This window comes from Pecten maximus, chromosome 8 (assembly GCF_902652985.1).
Source record: "Pecten maximus chromosome 8, xPecMax1.1, whole genome shotgun sequence".
NCBI classification, from domain to species: Eukaryota; Metazoa; Mollusca; class Bivalvia; order Pectinida; family Pectinidae; genus Pecten; species Pecten maximus.
Genome location: NC_047022.1, coordinates 11460377 through 11488025, shown reverse-complemented (window position 1 = coordinate 11488025; position 27649 = coordinate 11460377). Strand labels below are relative to the sequence as shown.

Genomic DNA, 27649 nt, shown 5'->3' with positions numbered 1-27649 from the left:
AGCTAATTTTCATTACAGTATATGTGTCGGACATTTATCATCAATATATGCATGCTTTTTTTAAATGAATTGATAGCTTATTGGTCCCATGCATAAAACTGAGGGTCGATAAAAATAGTAATTAAGCTCATTTCATATTTTGGATTTAACATGTGCAGGATTGCATTTCAGGTTAATGAGGCCAACTTAGGTGAATATGTTTAACTGAAGTACCTAATGGGGATGATTCAGTAAGTAAATAAAACACTAAATTTGCAGATGTATAACTAATATATATATATATATATACAAGAGACAATGACTAAAGGTTAGCACATTTAATTCATAGAAATAAAATAAAACCTTACCAATAACTTCCTACATAGAACAATGTAGGATGCATGCACCATGTTAACATCAATTTTAAATAAAAATTATCACATTAATGTAGATGTTTATTCTGTTTACCAATAGTACCTATTATTATGGATGATCCTGTTTGTAAATAAAACAGAGAGATAGAGAGAGAGAGAGAGAGAGAGAGAGAGAGCACTCACAATTTCATGCCTATGGGGAATATAATTAGACTTTTGACCAACATTGTGGGGAATAATCGGTTTTATGGGGATTCCTCTGATTCCCCATCAATCCAAGCACTATTTGAAAAGAATCCGGATGCAAAAATTTGTAAGTTGCCGCCAAAAGAGATAGAGGATGGTGATACCGAGGTCATTGGTAAAAAAATCTGATACTTATTTCTCTCAAATTTTGTTTTCATAGTAATTGTTTTACTAAAAATGATGTATTTTTTGTAAATTGAAATGATTCTTAATCGTATTAAAGAGAACATTCAAATTAAGATATTTGTACCGACATCTTGACTTATAGACACTGTTTAATGTTTAATGAGAATTACAATATCATTATCTACAGAATTAGCATTAGAATGAATGATACCAAATAAATATATTTCTTTGTTTACCAAGTGTGGAATCAAATGAACATCAAGAAGAGATTCAAATATCACTAAACAAAGCTGTACCTCTATTCACTTCCATAAACAGTGAGCGATTGTCTCCAATACCTTCTGACGAAGTATGCATAAATGACTAGGAATTAAATATTGAAAAGAAAAGTGTTTGTTACCAGCTGAAGCTTAGAACTTTTTGTAATAGTTAATGGAATTCTTAGTATATTTTTCCACTCCTGTTCATCAAAGTCAAAATCGTCACTCCATTTTAGAATACCAGCAGATGTTTGAGCCTGTTTAATAATATTGCTGCAGAAATCGTTGAACTTTTTTGTTCTTTTAAAGAAAATTTCAAGTAAAAAATTATGTTTTTGTCAAAAATCTTGTGTTGAATATCCTAGATAATCAATGATATTTCTATCCTAAATCCCATGTTAATTATCCTAAATCCTCTTGAGGTGAAAATGAGATGATCCTATCGTAAGGCATATGGGCAATATCAACGATGTAGAAATAAGGAAGTACAGAAGAATTTTTAATTTGAAATAAAAACATATATGCCATAGAGCCAATTCATGTACTTTAAATTTGAAATATTCACTGTAACTGAAGTTACTATCATTGGTGTTAGATATCAATAATGATAGAAATGTGGGAATGCGATCCTATACGACAAAGTATACTAGTGTATCATGGATATCTTATTAACAATTCAACATCATGTTTAGTCCTCTGATCTATGAAGTGGTATCTACAAATATGGCAGCAACAATAACGCGGCATTACTTCTGATATAAATATTCACAACCGTAACACGTGGCGAGACAGTACGCTCTAGAAGGTATTATTTGTCAGACGTCCTATGCTTTTATTATTTGTAGACAGGAATAATTTCTGAAATGTGCTGAGGTGTATAATATCTTTTTACGACGTGATTGTAGAACAAAATACAGGTAACATTCTGGAGAGTCTTACATACCTCGAAATGGAGAATACCAATAGTGCTTCTAGCGTGAAATGGACATCCCGGCTGGAATTTGTTGTGGCCCTCCTCGGTTATTCCATTGGCATGCCGGAATTTTGGAGAGTCCCGTACCTTACATACAGGAACGGAGGGGGTAGGTGTAAAAACCTGTATAAGTCATGTGCATCGAAAAGAAACAGACACTTAATACTATACCCAAATTATCCAGGCGTAAAAGTTTTGTATCATATACTTAATCAATGTTTAATACAGGACTTTACTACGCCAGATGAATGCATTCAAGCAATACTTGCATTACGATATGTTATGTCGACTACTCTCCAATATTTCTTACAAACATTTGCATGCCAGTTTTTCATGAATACGTAATTATGCCCAAGACTCTTCTTGTTTAGTCTTATAAACTTACGAATATATCATAATCGATAAAAAGGGGCAAGTAGGAACAAAACACAGAAACTTTAAAACGTGAAGGAGAAATAGGACCAGATGTCACAGAAAGGTAAACGTCTTCTGATTTATCGATGACATCCGCCGTACACAATCTAGGTCAAATCCAGTTGATGTTATGCCAATCTAATTAAAATCAGCTGTTACATGGCTACGTTTACTATGCAAAACGTAGCCATGTAACAGCTGATTTTAATCAGATTGATGTTATGCGTCATTAAAATTATAACAATAGCATCATATAAGAGCCACACAGGAGGTAGAAGTGACGTCACATAGGTACCGGAAGTTGCACAATAAGAGATTGCGTAGGTGGAAGAGACATCACATAGGTACCGGAAGCTGCACAAAAAGAAATTGCGTAGGTAGAAGAGAAGTCACATAGGTACCGGAAGTTATACAACAACAGATTTCGTAGGTGGAAGTGACGTCACATAGGTACCGTTAATTTAGCAGCAACATATTTCGTAGGTCGAAGTGATGTCATATACATGTAGGTGATCATGGGTTCATATGAAAAAAGTTTTCGCAGTTGATGAAAAACGAATTTTCCGACGACTGTTACGAGTATCATTGATTCATGTGTATACACATGAGGAAATTGTATATAACAATACACCATATACCTAGTGCGATTCGCTAGAATGCCTGCGATGTTGTAGTTATATAGAAAATCTACCGATCCGTCTCTGATGACCTGAGGTGATAGGTTTGTACTTGTTCAAACATACTCTGATGTATTTCCTTAGTATGAATGAAAATTACACCACCTAACTAACCTAAACATATGTGTTATAAGTCTCAGTGATGAAAGATTTTTTAGGTGGAATTGACTTACCGGAGGTTGCGCAATAACGGGTTTCGTAAGTGGAAGGGACGATACGTAGTAGTTGGTCACATGTATACCTTTGAAAAAAGAAGTCAGGTTTTCGCAGGTATGGTGGCATATTTCTGCCATCGAGTTGCCGACTTACGACTTAAATATGTCGACATCATTAAAAAATATGCCAACATAAACCGTAAAATATGTCGACTTAATAGTTTACTTACCGAGATAATATGGCCGTGATAATTATCTAGGAAGTGGCTGACAGAAATATGCCACCATGCGATATAAAGCCGAGTTTCAATCTTCCCAAATAGTTATCACGGTGTTATTATCTCGGCAATTAAGCTAATAAGTCGACATATTTTTCGGTTTATGTCGACATATTTCTTTATGATGTCAACATCTTCTCGGAAATATGTCGACATCTTTATGTCGTAAGTCGGCAACTCGATGGCAGAAATATGCCACCATAGATAGAAATTCAAAAGGAACAATGCAAAACAATTACTTTCCCAATATGTTTCGTAAGAACTTTCAGTAGTACAGTACCAATGGGTTTCGCTGATTCGTTATAAGTACTGACGACTTTCAATCTTTCAGAGATACTTTTCTAACGTGTATCAACGGTACATGTGCATAGACCTTAGGAATTTGTGTATGAACAATAGAATGGTACAAATATAGAGACCATATACCTAGTGGTTTCGCTAGAATGATTTTGTACCTACCTAGACTTTATATATGTGTCATAGATGACGATTGAGTCTAATCAACCTCATTGAACTAAACAATTGATTAGATATCGACTGTCACGTGATTTACCTTGGTCTAATCTTGCCACCTCTGACTTTCTGTTTTGACGGCATTTGCCGTTTTCTTTTTTTGGGGAGTATGTGGGCGCTGGTAGCCAAATCATGGGGACCACTTTATTAACACCAAGAGTCAAATAATATACTTGAAATACGTCCCTCTGTTCACAAAAACATTATTATATATAGTTGTGTGATTACACAACGTACTAAGAACATAATAAAACCTACTATTAGTTATCCGAAAATATGCAGTAAAAATAAATATTTAAGATGTTTGCTTATATTTTTGCGTTCTGCATCAAAGGTTTTTATTCATGTTTATCTTAATACCTGACTCGCATGAATTTGCATTTTGAAAAAAAAGATTTTATTAGAAATACGTGGTTTTATAACCATCGTTCAGTTCTGCATGTATCAAATATTCATAAACATCGATGTACTTTATCTCGCTGACCACACTGTCTCAAATACAAGTCAAATATGTGTACGTACATACGTACACAATCTAAGAGGTGTGATAGAGGGCAACAAAACATACGTCATTTCCCTAATCCAGACAAATAAATATAAGGCTACTATAAAAAAACAAACACAAATTTCATTTATCATGAAGCAAGATAAGTTTTTCGTTTATTTGATACTGAATTCTTGTGATTCAAGAAAAAATCTTTTCTTCAATCGATAAAAGCGTAGCGTTTGTGTCTTCGACGATGCTATGCAAATAACAGAAATCCATGTTAATTAATTTTCTCAATTTCCAACTTTAAAATTTCAATCTAAGATATCAAAGAACATTGTACTGTTACATGGCATTATGACATTTTAAACATAATTGTGGTTGACGTCCATGGTGTTTGTGATTGCTCAATGATGTAATTGTTCTTCAGACAGAAAGTTTTCTTTGTTAAGCTCATTTTCTAGTTAACATGCTTTTGTTGAACATGTTATAAATGAGGTTTTTCTTGTTTTTACACAAATTGAATTTAGGTTTCATCATATTTGTCATTCTGCATTAAGACTATGAGATCAAAACACCATGTAATAGAATACATTCTGTATTCTTAAAATTACAGAGCCATTCCAAATATCAAAATAATAGTTTTGTAATGTAACATTCTGTTTCCATATCATGATTCGAAACTGATGAAGGGATATTATTGTATACTAGGTCTACATTTCGTAGTGGGACGGATTCGAAACAACATTCATATAAGACGTTTAAAGGAAAAAAAAAAGATCAGTGGTTTTACCCTAAACGACACGAACAGCAAATTGCTCAAATTTGAAGCAATGAAAAATATCAGGAGAAGAACACGACAGTCCTAAATAAAAGCCTGACTTTTGATGTACAATTTCTTCGTATCTATACACATGTATCAATGTACCCGTAACATTGAGAGTCGTCGTTTTCACATTTTTCACAATGAAAGGAATTTCATCAACCGCGAAAAATTATGACCGCCTATGTGACGTCACTTTCACATACGAAATCTGTTATCGCACAACCAGTCGTAGGAATCTACGAACAACACATGATCACGTACATTTGTATGTGACGTCATTCCACCTACAAAATCTGTTGTTGCGCAACTTCCCTCACATATGTGACGTCACTTCCACATCCTGTATACCTCCTTATATGTTGCTAACAATAACATCAGAACTACTATTTATGTTTTGAGTATCGAGCACGTCACGCTTCACATCACATATCACCCGCGGGACTGAATTAGTAGGATCGTAATGTAGACGATAATAATCACCATATTGATTTCTTAATCCCACATTTTTCTTTTTTTCTATCAGCACTCGACGTCTATTAAGCAAACTATTATATTGAAAAGATGCGTTTTAGTATAACTGACATATTTTGATTTGACACTGAAGTTACTGCATAGAAATAAAAATATCGATAGATAAATTAAAAACCACGGCTGTTGTTAGCATTGTTAGTGATATTCTTGTAAATGTTTGATTAAGAACCCGTATTCTCCGTGTTGTTTTCAAGACACTTCCCCAATGCGCCTCCAAATCTAGATCTTAACATTTCTGTCTGTCATATATTTTGTGATTCCCCAATGCTAATATCGAGGGTTTTGTACAATCCTTTGTGCTCCTTAAGATTTAATCTGATCATTTTAATAAGCAGTTGATGCAAATTTGCCAAGAATAAATATAAAAGCATTATTTGAATTGTGTTCACAATATCCAGTTAAATGTTTTATTTGATATATAAACAGGTTTATTCATGCATTCTATCAGAACACTACTATGAACCTTCTATAGACACGCTTAGTACGTGACCACACAACAACAAATAAACATTCTGCATAATTTATATTTTTAAAATTTAATTTTGGCTGGTATACATTATACATATTTATATATGAAAACATGTTCAAGTGTATCTTTATGTTTAAATGGTATTAAAAATATAACACATTTCTACCATAGAATGACACAAAAATCACAAATATTACCCAGATTTCCATTACCAGCGCCTCATATTACAAATGTCGAGGCATTTGAAAAGGTGTGTCTATGATTCTAAAAGTACTTTTTAAAACGCCATGATATTGTTAATATGTATGAAAAACGCATCAAAATTAGCATTAATGATAAAACTTCCACTGCGTTTAATATATGTATTTATAATTCCAAAAATGCATTACCATTCAACCACATCTGGCTCTTAAGATTTTTGAAATGTCAGTCAAGCTGACCCTTTTTGCCTCGCCCCTTAGGCCCCTGTTGGTTTGGGACCTTATTATTCACAATTTTGGTTAACCTCTGGCCATGAAAGGTTTCTGGGATTTCTAATCAGAAAAATGTAAATTGTTTACGGACGCATGATGCACGACTGACAACGGACGATGCACGACGACGGACAAAATGCGATTAGAATAGATCACTTGATATTCGTCTTAGTTGACCTCAATGTTTGTGTGCATTCCTTATGTTACAGGTGTGGGTATATATAATCCAATGCCACTTTGTTGTTCATGGTAGTTTTATTATCCATTAATAAAACCCTACAATTACAAGAAATACTAATCATACACACATACATACTAAACTACAGACATGACAATCAAGGGACATAACTCTTACATGTAACATATTTGAACCGATAACAAAGAGATGACACAATTTCTGTTATAAATACGTTAACAGAACCAAATACTAATACATTTATGTTTTTAGAATACACATATCGATAACTAGAATATATCAAATTAGTTATTCACTATTTAGACACAATAGATATACAAATATCAAATTAGGAAATTATCCCTACCTTTATCACTTACATTACTATTAATATATATAAAACATTGGTAATTTTCCTACAGACAAAATCACCATGTACATAATGTACTGTACAATTCATACAATTAAAACAACCAGAACTACAACTCACCCCACATATCATGCGGAGGTTTCCGGAACATTATTCATTACCACCAACCAGATTCACAAGTAATCACCAGCTGTAATCAATGAATAATCTGGTCTAATATATATACAAATAAAAAGGTCATATACAAAATATATTGTATTATGATATCTATCAATTCCAATTAAACATACATGAAGCACATAACTTCTGACAAAGTACCAGATATGTTTTCTACACAGATCTTTTCAAAATACTTATTAAAACATGATATTACATGTTGTTTTATAATACAACATTAATATATACTTAGTTACAAAATAGTATCAAATGAAAGTAAAAACTCACCAGATCTTCAATATAATTTAGGCTCTGACTTCTACAGATTGTTTTCAGCTAGAGCGCCAGAAGAGAAGTGATTTGAAATACTAAGAGGATTAAAAACATGCAATACAGGTAAAAACTGTCCAATGAAATTGTCCATGTCAGGTCACATGTCATACATACTCACATTCCTTTCATTCCTATTAAGGTTTCTCACACCAAACAAATACCAACAGTACATTAAAGATGCACATTCCATGAAATATAACATACAATGATTTTACATAAAATATAACCCTGTGACACTTATATAGCTCGACACAGACCAATTGTTCATAGTTATATAAATGCAATTTCTTTTGCTAGGGATTCATAAAGAATCAGAAATGTGAATATAATTTAACGTTTTGTTATTAGTATCATTTATTGAAAATTCTTTTTTTACACAGGGTCTTTTATTATCGCCTACATCCTACTGATGCTGGTGTGTGGGCTTCCTTTGTACTTCCTAGAGCTGGCCCTGTCTCAGTACTCGGGAAAAGGACCATGGCGGTTTTGGGATATATGTCCTTTATTGAGAGGTAAGTAAGATACATAAGTAGATCAACTTCTCGTCTCATGCTATCAATAATACGAATACCTAGCTATGATCGTTCGTTTTGACTTCTGTATCAAAGTCCACAAACAAAGAATTACTCCGATAGTATGTTGTGATGGTTACATTTAAAGAGTGAAAATGGTAAAGCCAGCAATCAGTGAATTTATTTAAATAAGAATTTTCATCAATGGAAGGTAATGGAAATTTTATACACATACCCTTATGTGGTAAATGGGGTTGCGTGTAAGAACCATTAAATGTTTTGTATATTACTCCGAAATCTCAATATATAAAATAAAAAAAACACCGTGCCGTAGATAATTTCAGATAACTTGTTAACAGGAGTAAGTATTGCCATTGCTGTCATCAATGGTTTAAGTGGCGTCAACGCAGCCATCCTTGAAGTCTGGGCATTTGACTATTTTGTGAACTCGTTTAAGACAGTCCTGCCTTGGGCAAACTGTGACAATGACTGGAACACCCCTGTTTGTCATAAAGATGGGTCGAAAGGAGATACAGCCATGTATGCCAGCATCAACAACAACAACACGAGCAACTACAACATCATGGTAAATATGATTTATACATATGCAGATGGGACGCAATGCGATATTCAATTACTTTTATTACTGTAAAGTCTTTGCATATAACATATAAACCCTACAAAGCTATGTATAAGTTTACGTTAAACATATCGAGGCACTACGTATTATTATTTTGTTTGGTTGTTTTTTCAGCAAATAGAGAAAGGGCAACATAAACTTTATTCTGAAAACGCCACGAGTCTTCGTATATATTGTACCCATGGCATAATCTTGTTGCGTTATTTCATGCAATATCAAGGAAGCAAGATGTGTTCACTGGTACAAACTACAGCAAGATGAAAATAATAAATAATAAATTACCTCCATGTTATGTTAGAAATATCACGAAACTTTTGAAAAAGCCCTTCAAACTCATATATATTATATGATCACATCACACCCAGGTAAGATTTCCATATTTTCCTGCCGGGTTGTATTACAGATTAATTTTTTTTATACATTCCTATGAATATAGATAATGTCATGTCCTGAATCACAAGCCTACCAAAAACTATTATGTGGATACAAAATATTAAATATTAAAGACGAGACGTTGATAGCACGAATTTGTTCTTTGACCTTTAGTGACAGTTTTATAAGCTATGCTATGGACCGAAATGAGTATGGATTCTTAGGCGACACAGCCATATCTTTTATGACACCGTATTCGCATTATGACGCGATAAACACCTGTTGCCAATTATATTAATAAATAATGGTGGTGATTATTTAACTGTGCTTAACTGCATCATTAGACGAGAATAATGCATCAGATAAAATGGTTGGCACAATAGTTATTTTTCAGGAACTTTATTTCAAAGTCTCCATTAAGAAAGAAAGGACGTGAAAAGTTTCTGTCGCAGGATCGGGTGCACGCATTATGATATGTTCTGCGAAGTTGCATTAAAAAGGTTTGGGAAATATTTTCCATTTAATTTTCAGTCGCGATCATTTTTTTCGTGTAAGGTAAGGGGTGGCGATGTAAATATAACTCATTTCCGTTTCGAATTATAGGTATATTAACGCTCACTGAATTTTAGGAAAATGCAGGAACCGCTAGCGATTGGAAAAAAAAAAAAAAAAAAAAAAAATCCAAGAAGTTAAAAATGTCGTGGACGGATATGTTCCAAGATTCATAATCCCGCTGTTGCTTTATCATAATTCATTGCAGTCAGGGTTTAGCTTAATTTCTATTCCTTTCTAAGACTGTTCAACATTTTAATGCGTACGACGGCGTTCATGTTGGCGCAATCGGTAAACTTTTCCAGTTTATAACATTTCTAATCCAAATGAGTGTCTCCTATTGTCCAACCAAGAGTGTTGTACCTTATATCTTAGGGTATGTAAATTGAAAAGGGTGGTGTACTTTGTGCTTAAAATACGTAAAAACGAATAAAAATGTAACATATATTAACATATATCTGTTATATCTATTTTCAGAACAATGCATCTTCAACGATGTTGAATAACAGCGCTTTTCGTCATCCCGTGGACTCCGTCAATGAATTTTGGCTGTAAGTTATGGTCATTCATTGTTATAGAAGAATACATAAGTGTAATGATTTATTCAAAATACACAGACATTGTTTATCATGCCAAAACATTCATAATATATATCCCTTTTACATTTTAGATTAAAGTCAATTTAAGCATTCAAAATACATTGGATACGCAATATTTTAATATATGAAGGGTAACAGGACGTAAAAATTTTGATTTATGCAACAAGTATTCGAATAGGGAAAAAATGTTCAGGTTGTTTATAATCAGACTCTTGTCATTTATATAAAACATGTAATAAATAACAAGGCATGCAGCGAAATACAGTACCCCAAGGGATGTGAAATTATATGCTAGAAATGCACATAAAGATGATAACTTTGTAACGAATAGGGTGAGCCCATACCCAAAGTATGAAGTTCCAGTGATAAGTGGTACTGGAGATATAGCCGGGTCAGACTTTTCTTCGATGTAGATTGAAGGTCAAAACATAGGTTAGAGTGAGGTAGTTTTGATACCCGACATGTCACATAGTGAATCAACACCACAAGCACGGAGTTCCAGTGCCTAGCAGTGTAGAAGAGCTCTGACAAGATAGGGTAAGGACCGACGGACGCAAAGCAAAATCAAAGTCCTTCCCCGGTTCGCGCTGGGGGGTAGATAAATAAGCATATTGTTCAGCAATTCCCACGTGCTTTACCTTTGCTAATGGATTAATGGACGGCTCTTGAATATAAGATTGCAATCCTGGGGCTGTTAGATGTGTATATCTAAGGTCAGCTGTAAACATAAACTAACACACCAAATAGATATGATTTTGATAAAAAGTGCGGAGAAGTGCTAATAATTTCAATTAATTGGATCCTGAATCTCTTTTAATTTTCAGAATAAAAAAATCCTTGACGATGAAGAGCTGATCCTGAGTACAGAAAAAATAGTTTGAATCGTTTACAATGCAAATAAACTAGGATAGATATGTATTCAAATTACATTTCGAATGAAAGGATTTTTTTTTTTTTTTTTTAATTTTTCGTCTATTTTCCTCCATCAGGTATCGGATTCTGAGAATATCGGACGGATTTGATCACCTTGGGTCCATCAGTGTTATTTGTGTGATTTATCTACTTGTGATAAGAATACTAAGTGCTTTTAGCATGGTAAAGAGTGTCAAAAGTATAGGCAAGGTATGTATTTATTTGTTTTTCATCCTAAGGCACACGAGGGCTGATTGATATGTTGTGAGCCTCATTTTGAAGGATCTGAATTTTACCGGAAATATTGTATTACTTTTAATCATAATCGCCTTTAGTATCTATATACTTTTGCCACTTTTGTTCAAGGGCCTCAATGCCACTTTTATAGAACTCCATTTCTTGTCTGTTTAGAAAGTGATCCACTGCATGTATGACGTCATCATCGAAAGTGGGTGGCGGAAATAGCTGTTTTCAATTTTGGAAATAGATGAAAGTATGATGGAGCGAGACCAGGTGAATAAGGCGGATGCTCAATCAATTCAAAGCCACAATCGTGAATGGCGTCCATGTCAATGACGGACTTGTGAACATGAGCATTGTCCTGGTGGAATAACACACATTTAGTGAGCTTTCCGTGGCGCTTAAGTTTAAAATGTTCCCGTAACTGCCTCAGGAGTGAAACATAGTATGTGGCATTGATTGTTTGTCCCTTTTGGAGATAATCTATCAGCAGAATACCATCTGCATCCCAGAAAACCGAGGCCATAACCTTCCCAGCTGATGGAACAGTCTTTACCTTCTTTGGCGGAGGAGCCAGGGTGCTTCCATTGTTTCGATTGTTGTTTGGCCTCTGGGTTAAAATTATGGACCCATGTTTCATCCATAGTGACAAATATCTGAAGAAAATTGGCAGGATCTTCCTCAGACATATTAAGATTAGCACGCGAAAATGTGCGCCAGGTGTGCTCCTGATTAACTGTCCGAAGCCTTGGTACCCATAAAACTTTCTCATTACAAGATCCTCGTTCGGAATGGAATGCACCCTTTCCTGTGAAATGCCAATTCTACTGACTATATATTTTTCTGTGACTCGTCTGTCAGTCATAACAATTTCATGAATTTTATTGACTATTTCTGGGGTTGCAACATTGGCAGGCCTTCCAGGATGGGGGTCATCCTCAAGGCTCTGTCGGCCGCGCTTAAATTCCGCCACTCACATTTTCACTGTAGCATAAGAAGGGGTATTTTCCCCTAGTGTTGCTACAATATCATTATTGATATCTTTAGGTGTTCAGTCTTTTTATGGAGATATTGGATCATTGCTCTTTCACCGATTTTGTCCATTTTGCAAAAGCCGCTTGTCTTGTTTACTTTTACTACCTCGTCAATATAAACTGACCAAATGAGACTAGTCCTTGGGTATATGGCTCTCGTCAATATAAACTGACCAAATGAGACTAGTCATTGGGTATATGGCTCTATATATTCAGAGAATAGTAGGACTTAAGAACATCCTTGAGTACCTCTCTCAATATGAGGCTCACTGCACATCAATCATCCCTCGTATATGGTATTTTCGAACGGAAATGTGGGTAACCTCATATCTAGAAAAAATATTTTTAACGACAGAATATGAAAGAAATTTAGTCAAAAACAAATAAGCATACAAAATGTACATGCATAGCCAAACGATAAAATAAATGAAAAAAGAGTTAAGTTTCTGTTATTTGGACAGTTTCAAATGCGTCAGAAACGAATTCAAATGGCTTAAAAATGATAAATTGGTTTTAACTTGTGGTTTCAAAACACAGGAAAATATGCCTAGTGCATAATTCACAATAGTCTACAATACCCCTCCTTGTATGTCAAACAATTATTATCATCATGTCTGACCTACAGGTAATGTATGTAACTGCCCTTCTACCTGTGTGCCTGATTCTGGTGATATGGATACGAGCCCTGACCCTTCCTGGTGCCACTAAAGGAATGCTGTATTTTGTGTCAACTGACGTCACTAAATTAGCTAACACACAGGTATCAATTAAGCCTTTTAAGAATTTCTCAGAGGACAAATTAATCATAACGCGCAGTTGCAAACAAATAAATCAACAAACTTAGGCGCGTTATGATTAATTTTACTGCAATCATGTGAGAATAAAAGCTGATAATACTCGACCTGTGCTATTTTTATCGTATTCATAGTCAAATATTTACATTTTTACTTCGCTCCGCCTCAATGAACATAGTAAACTCATTTCACTTCATTTCCCGTTGAAGATTTTGGGTCGCGTGCTTCTGTTCTGAGAGACGAATCACTTTGTTGCCGGCGTGTGAATACATTCACTGAATTTACAATGGCGATCGAGTTCTGTACCGCCACAGACTTGAATGCACTTTCATTTTGTGAATTGTTTAACATTGTTATAAACGTATATAAACACAAGTGGAATAGCCGCTTTATGTGCTAATAAAAATGACAGTATAATGCAGACAGTTTAGAAAACAGGATCTGACAGAACACTGACACCCCCGATAGCACTGAGCTCATGACCTACGTAGCGCAGTAGGTCTAACGTTAGCTGTATCTCGAATGCCATGCCTTGATACCATTTTAGTGGTCACAGAAAATAAACCTCAATTTTAACACTATTTAACAACACAAAACAGACTGGTAGCAGAAGCATGCTATATCGAGAACAGGGACACATTATTGTCGTATTTTGACTCAATCTAAACATATGGAGGACACAAGTTTCCGGCCGTCGAATACCGCCAATTTTCAAATCAATGTTTCTTTACTTACTATTATCAGAATTTACATCCCAAAACGCCAGTGCGACAATGAAATCCAATATTTCAAGAACACCATGTACATCACCAGCTAACCTGCGACTAAAATCCACATTGTTACACTTTTTCTCGAGCTATGAATATCCCAGTTATTAGACTGCATCACGTCATTTTTTTAACCGAGTCCCTGTGTCTCGAGTGACCAAATCACACACATACTATACTGTCAACAATGCACTTTAAATTCGTATTTATATGGGTATTGCTAAGTTTTTATTATACAATATCATAAATATTTGTTATAAATGAAAATTTTACCTTGAAAATATCGTATCTATGTGTATCAACATCGTAATAATCAAAACGTGTATGGCACTATATTTTGTGTTGCCTTGGCGACGAGAATAGTTGACTGTCTGCTGTTCCACTACTGTGCACACATGTACGATAAGTATAACAATGTTACAAAGTGACGCACTTACGTCACACTGTTGCGACCGAATTTTGCAATCTGGTGGCGAAGTTTTAAATTTGGTTAACGTAAATATAAGGATTGATTGTCAATTTTGTTGCTTGCATGGACTGATGAAGGGAAGTGAACCTCGTGCAAATGGTACATGAACTGCTTCGCAGTTCACTTCATTTGCACGAGGTTCACTTCCCTTCATCAGTCCATGCAAGCAACAAAATTGACAATCAATCCTTAAATTTCTCTCTGTCCATAGGACTTGTTCTTGTGACGTCACAGCTAAACGCAACTGTTCCCGGCTAAAAAATATGGTCCGTGAACATACACAAAAAAGCTTCAACTTTATTTCAACAATATTAATCAATATATGCATTAGAAATGATATTCACCTTCTCTACTACACAAGTACAGTACATAAATTGTTGCGAGTATAATTTAATCAATGGGATTTTTTAATCCGGTAGCACGAATCTCCGTGACGTCAAAAATACAATAACTATAGTGACGTCAGACAAAACAACGCCATTTAGTGGTGACCTCACGAACATTGTTCTCCATATAAATATACCAATGGGAATTTATGTGAGAATTATATAGGACAACTCATTTTGTTTGGTAAAGTTGTACATGTATATTGGCAATGTACGGCAAATGGACATATTCCTTTATTATAATATGTTTAGATCGACAAATAGTATTTACAGTCGGAAAGACATAAAAACGTTAACAGAATAAAAGAAAAGAAAAATACATTGCATATATTTACATAATTACTACACAAGATCGTACATAATATGTTACTGATTTTAGTTGTGGACCGAGGCAGCTTTCCAGGCATTCATGACGCTTGGGCCTGGTTGGGGAGGGCTGATGATGATAGGAGCACACAACAAATTCAAGACAAATTGTTTCAGGTGTATATTTTCATAATGATAAAAAAATCATGTGATGTTCATCTTTGATAATATCATAATATATTATGAATATAAGTATCACCAGTAAATATCTTTAATGTTTCTCTATTCTTTTGTATGTCGAGTTGCAATGAAAGTCCTTATATAGTTCGTTGGTTTTCTTTTGTTCACTTTTTCATATTAAAATGCCACCACCAGGAAGAGTAATTCAGTCTTCATAATACTCACCACCATATCGTAGTAAAGGCGACATAAAACACACTTATCGTTTTATGGCAGAAAATTCACCTCCATAGTTGTCACGCATCTTCAGTTCCTGTCGATATTACTTTCATATTTAGATTTCAGTCTTGAATCTTGTTTTCTCTCTATCTGTTTGTGTTGTTCTATTTGACTTTCCTAATGCATTACGTTCGTTTTTATAGAGCATCCATTATATCAACTTCGGCGACGTTGACCTTCGGACTATTCAATGGTCTCGTGGTGTTTTCCGTGCTTGGTGTGATGTCTGAAGAGATTGGTGTCCCTATAAAAGACGTGATGACGTCAGGTAGGGGTCTTTGTAATGATACACTACATCGATAACAATAACAACCAGACAATATGAATAAACCAATCAAACCAAAACTGTAGCTAAAAAAGTAAATAAAGAAAAAGTGGATAAGTGAACACAAGAAAAAATAAGAAGATACATGTTAAAGAATATCATAAAACTATATAACTCTAGGTGAAATTCCAGAAATGTCAAGCTCTCAATTTGAGCACCAAGACGACTTATTAACCAGATTCATTTTAGAACAAAGATCGGGAAAATTTCACAAATGTTGAATGGCATTATATAACCAAAGGGAAGATAACACTATTCTATCCTTATCAACTACATACCACATTGTGTGAAATAGCGTTTCTTTATGGAGACTATCATATGTTTATTTTTTGTTTTATGCTTTTTTTCAGGTGGTTTTTCTATCGGTTTTATCGCCTATCCTAAGGCACTCAGTTATTTCCCCTTACCACAACTTTGGTGCGTTATTTTCTATTTGGTCATTCTACTGCCGGGATTGGATGTTATGGTAATGCTTCATGCACACGATTATTGGTTTATTTTGTAAATACCAGATGTATGCCAAACAAAATCTCGCACTCCTTGCTCCCAAAAATAATATTAAAAGGAATTATTCAGTGGGTACAACTTGGAAGTAAAATCATCATAATGACAACTTAATCCCAAGTGTTAACTATAGTAAGTTTCTATAATCTTTTATGATAATACCTCCTGTACTTGTTGTGTTGTTTATCTTTTTGTCCATGCCTTAGAAGGGAAATAACTCCCGACGACACCGTTGTTGCAACACATAAATTTCGTAGGAGCGACAACCTTTGCCTTTCCACGTATACAAATGATTTAACGTATCAATTAAAACATTTGCATTTTGTATATTATCATATGATTAATCTAAATCATAAACCGGCATTCTTTATATATTACGTTTTATTTTTCTTAAACAGGTTGTAGATACAGAACCGCTGTTGATGGTACTTGAAGAGATGTTCCCGAAGGCTCTAAATAATCGAAGAGTCTCTTTGCTCGCAATTGTCAGCATGGTCATGTTTCTTCTCAGCCTACCGCTGGCAACACAGGTAAATATGTCAATATAGGTAAAAATAAGCAACATTTTTCAATATGGTTATAGATTAACAACACGTATGCAAATCGGTAAAACGTGGAAACATGTACGTAAATCAATCAGCACACGTCTAATTAATCAACACGTGCAAAAAAAGATGTAAATCTGCCACACGTATACATATAAGTGTCAATCAGTGACACGTGTTAAAATTAGTATAATAAATCAGTAATACGTGTTTACATTAGTATAAATCAGTAACACGTGTTTACATTAGTATAAATCAGTAACACGTGTTAACATTAATATAAATAATAACATGTGTTAACATTAGTAAAAATCAGTAACACGCGCTTACATTAGTATAAATCAGTAATACGTGTTAACATCAGTATAAATCAGTAACACGTGATAACATTAGTATAAATCAGTAACACGTGTTAACATCAGTATAAATCAGTAACACATGTTAACATTAGTATAAATCAGTAACACGTGTCAACATTAGCATAAATCAGTAACACGTGTTAACATTAGTATCAATCAGAAATACGTGTTAACATCAGTATAAATCAGTAACACGTGTCAACATTAGTATAAATCAGTAACACGTGTTAGAATTAGTATAAATCAGTGACTCGTGTCAACACTAGTATAAATCAGTGACACGTGTCAAAATAACTTAAAATCAGTAACACGTGCTTACATTTGTATAAATCAGTAACACGTGTTAAAATTAGTATCAATCAGTAACACGTGTTAACATTAGTATACATCAGTGACACGTGTCAACATTAGTATCAATCAGTAACACGTGTCAACATAAGTATAAATCAGTGACACGTGTTAATATTAGTATAAATCAGTGACACGTGTTAAAATTAGTATCAATCAGTAACACGTGTTAACATTAGTATACATCAGTGACACGTGTCAACATTAGTATAAATCAGTAACACGTGCTAACATCAGTATAAATCAGTAACACGTGTTAACATTAGTATAAATCAGTAACACGTGTTAACATTAGTATAAATCAGTAACACGTGTTAACATTTGTATAAATCACTGACACGTGTTAACATCAGTATAAATCAGTAACACGTGTTAAAATTAGTATAAATCAGTAACACGTGTTAACATTAGTATAAATCAGTAACACGTGTTAACATTAGATAAATCAGTAACACGTGTTAACATTAGTATAAATCAGTAACACGTGTTAACATTAGTATAAATCAGTTTAACGTGTTAACATCAGTATAAATCAGTAACACGTGTTAACATTAGTATAAATCAGTAACACGTGTTAACATCAGTATAAATCAGTAACACGTGTTAACATCAGTATAAATCAGTAACACGTGTTAACATTAGTATAAATCAGTAACACGTGTTAACATTAGTATAAATCAGTAACACGTGATAACATAGTATAAATCAGTGACACATGTCAACATTAGTATAAATCAGTAACACGTGATAACATAGTATAAATCAGTGACACATGTCAACATTAGTATAAATCAGTAACACCTGATAACATAGTATAAATCAGTGACACATGTCAACATTAGTATAAATCAGTAACACGTGATAACATACTATAAATCAGTGACACATGTCAACATTAGTATAAATCAGTAACACGTGATAACATACTATAAATCAGTGACACATGTCAACATTAGTATAAATCAGTAACACGTGTTAACATTAGTATAAATCAGTAACACGTGTTAACATTAGTATAAATCAGTGACACATGTCAACATTAGTATAAATCAGTAACACGTGTTAACATTAGTATAAATCAGTTTAACGTGTTAACATCAGTATAAATCAGTAACACGTGTTAACATTAGTATAAATCAGTAACACGTGTTAACATCAGTATAAATCAGTTTAACGTGTTAACATCAGTATAAATCAGTAACACGTGTTAACATTAGTATAAATCAGTAACACGTGTTAACATCAGTATAAATCAGTAACACGTGTTAACATTAGTATAAATCAGTTTAACGTGTTAACATCAGTATAAATCAGTAACACGTGTTAACATCAGTATAAATCAGTAACACGTGTTAACATTAGTATAAATCAGTAACACGTGTTAACATTAGTATAAATCAGTAACACGTGTTAAAATTAGTATAAATCAGTAACACGTGATAACATACTATCAATCAGTGACAAATGTCAACATTAGTATAAATCAGTAACACGTGTTAACATCAGTATAAATCAGTAACACGTGTTAAAATTAGTATAAATCAGTAACACGTGTTAACATTAGTATAAATCAGTAACACGTGTTAACATCAGTATAAATCAGTTACACGTGTTAACACTAGTATAAATCAGTAACACGTGTTAACATTAGTATAAATCAGTAACACGTGTTAACATCAGTATAAGTCAGTAACACGTGTTAACATTGGTATAAGTCAGTAACACGTGTTAACATTAGTATAAATCAGTAACACGTGTTAACATCAGTATGAATCAGTGACACGTGTTAACATTAGTATAAATCAGTAACACGTTGCAACATTAGTATAAATCAGTAACACGTGGCAACATCAGTATAAATCAGTAACACGTGTTAAAATTAGTATAAATCAGTAACACGTGTTAACATCAGTATAAATCAGTAACACGTGTTAAAATTAGTATAAATCAGTAACACGTGTTAACATTAGTATAAATCAGTGACACGTGTTAACATCAGTATAAATCAGTAACACGTGTTAACATCAGTATAAATCAGTAACACGTGTTAACATCAGTATAAATCAGTAACACGTGTTAAAATTAGTATAAATCAGTTAAACGTGTTAACATTAGTATAAATCAGTGACACGTGTTAACATCAGTATAAATCAGTAACACGTGTTAACATTAGTATAAATCAGTAACACGTATTAACATTAGTATAAATCAGTAACACGTGTTAACATTAGTATAAATCAGTAACACGTGTTAACATTAGTATAAATCAGTAACACGTGTTAACATCAGTATAAATCAGTAACACCTGTTAACATCAGTATAAATCAGTAACACGTGTTAACATTAGTATAAATCAGTAACACGTGTTAACATTAGTATAAATCAGTAACACGTGATAACATAGTATAAATCAGTGACACATGTCAACATTAGTATAAATCAGTAACACGTGATAACATAGTATAAATCAGTGACACATGTCAACATTAGTATAAATCAGTAACACGTGATAACATAGTATAAATCAGTGACACATGTCAACATTAGTATAAATCAGTAACACGTGATAACATACTATAAATCAGAGACACATGTCAACATTAGTATAAATCAGTAACACGTGTCAACATTAGTATAAATCAGTAACACGTGTTAACATTAGTATAAATCAGTGACACGTGTCAACATTAGTATAAATCAGTAACACGTGTTAACATCAGTATAGATCAGTGACACGTGTAAATGTAAATCAATGAAAACCAATGAAGAGTTTTTGTTGTCATTTCAGAGGTAAGTTTATAGATTATTGTAACATGTTCGACACAAGTTTGTATTCTCGGATTTACTGCTACTCCAAAGTGTCAAATCATTGTATGGCTTTATCTAGTCATAATTGTGTACATAATACATATCTCTCTATATGTATGCAGTACGAAACGTCCTTAGCTTACACTGATACGAAACTTCTAGGTCAAAGGTCACAACAGAATGTCAATAGTCTGATATGAAATTCCAAGGTCAAAGGTCACAACAGTTAGTCAGCAGACAGGTATGAAATTCCAAGGTCAATGGTCACAACAGATAGTCAATAGACAGGTATGGGGAAATTCCAAAGTCAAAGGTCACAACAGAAAGTCAATTTTCAAATCAATTACGATAACATATTTTAATCAAACTGATATGGATATGATTTCAGTGCCATATGTTCGGGTGTTTATAAAGTCGTTAATATGATTGCGTATTACAGCTTGTCTATAACTACACATATATCTCATGATAATGTCACTACCAGGAGTATATACTTGAAATACTTATCTGAAAATAAACACCATGTACTACTGAAAACTACTTTTTATCTTAGTAGATACATCCATGAGGTAACATGGTATACCATATCAAATATTCATATCAAAAGTGGGACAAGTTAAGACTATTCATGCATATTGAATGCATTTGATTTCCATTTAAAATTATCTAACATTCAAAGTCTACCGAAAATAACTTTAGTTTGGTTTTGTGATGTCATTGACATAGCTATATATGTTTGAAAAAGCCTGTTCTAGCATCCCTTACGTCTCTTTTAGACTTTTGATACCCCTTAGCCCACACACAAACATTAAAGCATCATGACGAGTCCTCGAAAGATAAATTATATTTTTTGGTGCAGTTTTATCACTGTTCAGAATATACTTCCCTTTTCGTGACTGACTTATAATTCATACCCGTCTTTAATGACCATAGCTGTTGATAGAACATTAGATAATATTAACCTGAATCATACCTGTATAATAAATCTTTGATAAATTCACTATTTAGATTCCTGGATGGAGAAAAATAAAGCCCCTGGTGTTACGCATTCCATATTAAAAGAGGCGACTTAGGTGTTTGTCATTTTAGTGCGACTAAAGTCTGAATTGTTCTACCTTTATTTTCGTCACAAGATTTAGCATATTACAAAAAACATGGATATTGATCAATATGGTAAAAATGACAAATCCAAAACTCCTGTTAATTACATCTAAGATCGATGATGAAAATGTCTACATAATTTGGTTGCAATAGTGTAGAAACAATTGTATTGGAATATCAATGCGCTTTTTTACGAATACGACCTTCTAGACACTATCTGACACTTATATTTATACTGATTTCCTAATTATTGATTTTCATGAAAGGTCCTATTTTCAAACATGGCGTATTTTCGAGTACGTTTTGCTTGTTAGAAACTACATGCTTATTTTCAGCATTGGCTTATTTTCAAGGTCGGCTTGTTTTCGAGTTTTGTGGGTTTTCAAACCTAGCTACACATTTAGACGTTTTCTTGATTCATTTACAATTTTATCTTAGGTACATTGGTATAAATATAAAATTCCGGAGTGTAAATTGATAATCTTTTTTAAAGAAAACCTAAATGTGCAGCATGCGTTCGACACCAGAGTATCGTTTGTTATTCCTAACAACTCCATTGTAGAATTGAGTGTCATAGTCTCCTACTTAGGAATCATTTGAAAAGATATTAATAAACTTGTTTTATTTACCTCCAAGGCAACACGTGCGCGCCAGTATAATGTGTTCTCTTTTGTATCTATACTTCCTAGGGGACATTGGATGATATCAAATCTGATTTGCTGCATGGGTAACTCTATCTTAACTTCTATATATACACTTTACTTTTCAGTCTGTTATAGTCTTGACCAGTACGCCGAATTATTCTTTTTTTTCTGAACAGGGCGGAGTCTACATTTTTCTGTTGGTGAATTGGTACACAGGTACCTGGAGCGTCACACTGATCTGTTTGGCGGAGTGTGTGATCTTTGGCTGGATTTATGGTAAGTCTGGCTGGCAACCTTATATTTCTTTTGAGGTATTTAACAACCGTTTTGTTGAACCAGATGGAATATTGAAGGAACGCTTCTTTACAAGGCGAACTGAGACCAAGACCTAGTCTACAATTGCTGTTTTTGATTTGCAATATTCTGTATGAAACACGCAGCAAAAATAACGTTTCGGCTAAGAAGGACTTCCCTCACGATTCTTATCATTATTAATATTTTTAGTTATTCCAACACGTTGAAATAATTGATTGAATTCAATGATAGCCACACCAGGAAAAAAGGAATCGGGACACTGAAAAGGTTTCGAGTTTGATCAATATGATTAGTTTTTCCTATTACAATGCACTGGTGGTACCCATTATCTTAATGTTTATTGAAAGATTTTTCTTTAGAAGGACGTTTTCCAGCTATATTCAAAAGCATGACCGTATTCGTAATATATATCATTTGCTTTGTACCTTAATTAAATGTTCAGAAAGAACTGCTTTGAAAAGAACTCTTTCCACTTGAGCATTGCAACTCTTAATGCAATTGTGGACAGGTGCAAAAACAGATAAGGATTTGCAAACGCTTAAAAAATTCAGATGTACTTTAATCTTTTGGAGAGCGTTTTGTGCGCCTGAATAGTGATTAATTAAATTGAATTTGATCGATTGAATAAAGTGTTGTAATTGAACGGTGACAGCGGACAATGAGTACGTATCCGGAACCTAGTGTACCTAGTGTACCTAGTGTACCGTACCTAGTGTACCTAGTGTACCTAGTGTACCGTACCTAGTGTACCTAGTGTACCTAGTGTACCGTACCTAGTGTACCTAGTGTACCGTACCTAGTGTACCTAGTGTACCTAGTGTACCGTACCTAGTGTACCTAGTGTACCTAGTGTACCGTACCTAGTGTACCTAGTGTACCTAGTGTACCTAGTGTACCTAGTGTACCGTACCTAGTGTACCTAGTGTACCTAGTGTACCTAGTGTACCTAGTGCGATTTTATTACTACTATCATGGCTGTAATGTCAACGAAGAACCGACATTATCTTTCAAAGGACAACATTAAAGAGACATACACAATAACATTAATTAGACAATCGATATACTTTTGTCGGAGAAAAAAATAAAAGATGTCTCTCGCATTTAACATAGCTTGAATTTTTGTAATGCTTTCCAATGATAAAGCGAATTATTAATCTAAAAAACCAACATATATCTCCTCCTTCTCCTAAAACTACCTCACACACGCACGCATATATGCATTGGTTCATGGACGTTAGTTAAAGACTGGACAACGAAGTTTCGTATTTATGCTTTAAATGGATTAATGACTAGATTGTCGTTATCACTCTTCATATATTGTTGTTAGTTATAAGTTCATGCTTTAAGGACAGTTACACCAATAATACACTGCATTACTCTAACCGTTTTATCTTACACCAATAATACACTACATTACTCTAACTGTTTTATCTTACACCAATAATACACTGCATTACTCTAACTGTTTATCTTACACCAATAATACACTGCATTACTCTAAACGCTTTATCTTACACCAATAATACACTGCATTACTCTAATAATTTTATCTAACACCGATAATACACTACATTAATCTAACCGTTTTATCTTACACCAATAATACACTACACTGATTTAACTGTTTTATCTTACACCAATAATACACTGCATTACTCTAAACGCTTTATCTTACACCAATAATACACTACATTATTCCAATCATTTTATCTTACACCAATAATACACTACACTGATTTAACTGTTTTATCTTACACCAATAATACACTGCATTACTCTAACTGTTTTATCTTACACCAATAATACACTACATTGATCTAACCGTTTTATCTTACACCAATAATACACTACACTGATTTAACTGTTTTATCTTACACCAATAATACACTGCATTACTCTAAACGCTTTATCTTACACCAATAATACACTACATTATTCCAATCATTTTATCTTACACCAATAATACACTACACTGATTTAACTGTTTTATCTTACACCAATAATACACTGCATTACTCTAACTGTTTTATCTTACACCAATAATACACTACATTGATCTAACCGTTTTATCTTACACCAATAATACACTGCATTACTCTAACTGTTTTATCTTACACCAATAATACACTACATTATTCCAATCATTTTATCTTACACCAATAATACACTACATTACTCAAACTGGTTTATCTTACACCAATAAATCTTACATCAAATATACACTGCATTACTCTAAAAGCTTTATCTTACACCAATAATACACTACATTAATCTAACCGTTTTATCTTACACCAATAATACACTACATTAATCTAACCATTTGATCTTACACCAATAATACACTGCATTACTCTAATAATTTTATCTAACACCGATAATACACTACATTGATCTAACTGTTTTATCTTACACCAATAATACACTACATTAATCTAACCGTTTTATCTTACACCAATAATACACTACATTAATCTAACCGTTTTATCTTACACCAATAATACACTACATTAATCTAACCGTTTTATCTTACACCAATAATACACTACATTATTCTAACCGTTTTATCTTACACCAATAATACACTACATTATTCTAACTGTTTTATCTTATACCAATAATACATTACATTACTCTAACCGTTTTATCTTACACCAATGATACACTGCATTACTGTAACCGTTTTATCTTACACCAATAATACCTTGCAATAATCTAACCGTTTTATCTTACATCAATAATATACCGCATTACTCGAACCACGTTATCTTACACCAATAACACACTGCATTAGTCGAACCATTTTATCTTACGGGCGAGTAAAATTATGAGTGCGTTACCTTTTTTTGCATATATTTTATATATCGTATTACAGGTACCCACAGAATCGATCGTGATGTCCGACTGATGCTTAATCGGCCGCTTCCTGCCATTGTCCGCTTCAGCATTGCGTTTATAATGCCAGTTTTTCTTACGGTAAGCTACTATAAATTTATGATGAAGACATTAATAAAAAAAAAAATAACAATATATAATAATGTTATTAATTAAATGCGTTGTTCTTAAAGAGATGCATCAGTCTGTTATTAAGATTACAAGCATTTAAAAAAGATGTTTAGCTTTAACACATTATTTCAAATGTTTTTTGTTTTTGTTTTTGTTTTTGCATTACAGATAACATATTCTGATAAATGACACACATTTTGATTTAATAATTGCATCACTTGACATCCATATAGTTAATTCGTGTTCAATTATATAGTCATGTAATCCCTGGCAACTCCTATCAATCATATATATACATGTATAATAACTATTACGGAGTTATAATTATGTATAATAATATATGTATATATTTATATATCATTTCCTCCCCTGGTTACTTTTCTCTTCTTATTTTTGTTCACAATATTGGTTTGTGTTTCGCATGCCTGTATTGTGGGGCGGAGTTTGGCAACCCCTACAGGTCTTTGTTGTCATTTAGTACCATGGTCAATTCGAGATGTTTATTTTTAGATGTTTTAATGATTGTGTTATTTTATGCAATTTTTGTATTGTTAAATTGTAATATATTTAGAGTTTACATTAATGTCATCATATGCCATGTATGGTGGTCATTTTCAATCTAAACATTCTTTTAATTGTCTGTGACAGGACTGAAGATACATGAATATATTTCCATGCAGATGCATATACTGCTGGAGGAATTTAATATTTGTACTGTAAAAAGAAAAAAAAAAGCCATACATGTTTCAAGAACTGAGTTAATTAATATAACAAACACTTTAATTACATGCATATCGTATTTACAATGTATTTATATTTTTACAGTGTCTCCTTTTCATTAGTATATTTACTTACAAACCACCAACATTTGGGGAGTATCATTACCCTGTGTATGCCCGTGCCATAGGATGGGGATTCATTCTCGCGGCCATATTCCCGATCATAATATTCTGTGTATGGGTCGTTAAGAATGAAGAAGGAACGCTGTGTAACGTAAGATATAGAGTAAATTTAATTGTTTCTTATTGAAAAGTCATGGATGGGTGTTACGTAACAAACACGAATGAAAGTTTTGGTAATACTTAGCATTTAACATATGCTTGAGAGAGACAATAAGTACAATCAAATTAATTGTCTCAAGCGTTGTTTTGTGTGTCCTATCTCTCGTCGACTCCTATGTATTTTTATTGGATTTACCTGGAATTACTTGTGACACTATTGAAACACGAAAAAGAAAGTTGCAATATTGTTCTCTTTTAGGGGTAAATTAAGCAGCTATGCTTTACTTGTTAAAACACTGTGCGAGACACGAGACATGCTTTTTTGTTATTTTTAGATATAAAGTCCATATATAGTCCAAATGGTAAGAGAAGACAGTTTCTTTCTATTTCTTTTTTTTTTTGAATTTACAGCGGCTCAAACGTCTGTCACGACACACAGAAAAATGGCTACCAGCATGTGAGAAAGTTGAGGACATCCACAGGGATACAGAACAGTTAGCGAACTACACCTGGTCACAACTATTTTGGTTTAACCTGACGGGCAAGGGGGGCTTAGTCATAAATAAAAGCAGGGAGATCGTGCCAATGCTGTAAACGAATGGCATCCCTCACACCAAAAATACAAATATTGTGAAGATTATAGTTTAACCAGAAGTTAGGAAATTAAAAACAAATTGAATATTTAGCGAAAATTAATGAAACGGGCAACAAAGGGACGATATTTTAAAGATATCTACTTTTTCAATCGTTATAATAACCCAGAAAACGTCTAAAAATGGATAATTAAAAACGAAATAAACTTAACAAGTTTTCTGTTTTGCTTACTGTTCCATAAAGTT

At 33.5% G+C, this 27649-nt stretch overlaps 1 protein-coding gene across 1 annotated transcript; it reads left to right on the top strand.

The window, feature by feature from the left end:
- The first annotated feature begins 1882 nt into the window (after positions 1-1882).
- LOC117333757 (sodium- and chloride-dependent glycine transporter 2-like) lies at positions 1883-27535 on the top strand. The gene is made up of 14 exons (XM_033893179.1): positions 1883-2067; positions 8196-8327; positions 8687-8913; positions 10369-10442; positions 11480-11612; positions 13302-13436; positions 15472-15575; positions 16001-16125; positions 16533-16648; positions 17085-17216; positions 22668-22767; positions 25679-25779; positions 26635-26802; positions 27222-27535. The coding sequence occupies exons 1-14, from the start codon at positions 1935-1937 to the stop codon at positions 27402-27404; spliced, it is 1863 nt and encodes a 620-aa protein (XP_033749070.1). The 5' UTR covers positions 1883-1934; the 3' UTR covers positions 27405-27535.
- The last annotated feature ends 114 nt before the right edge of the window (positions 27536-27649 follow it).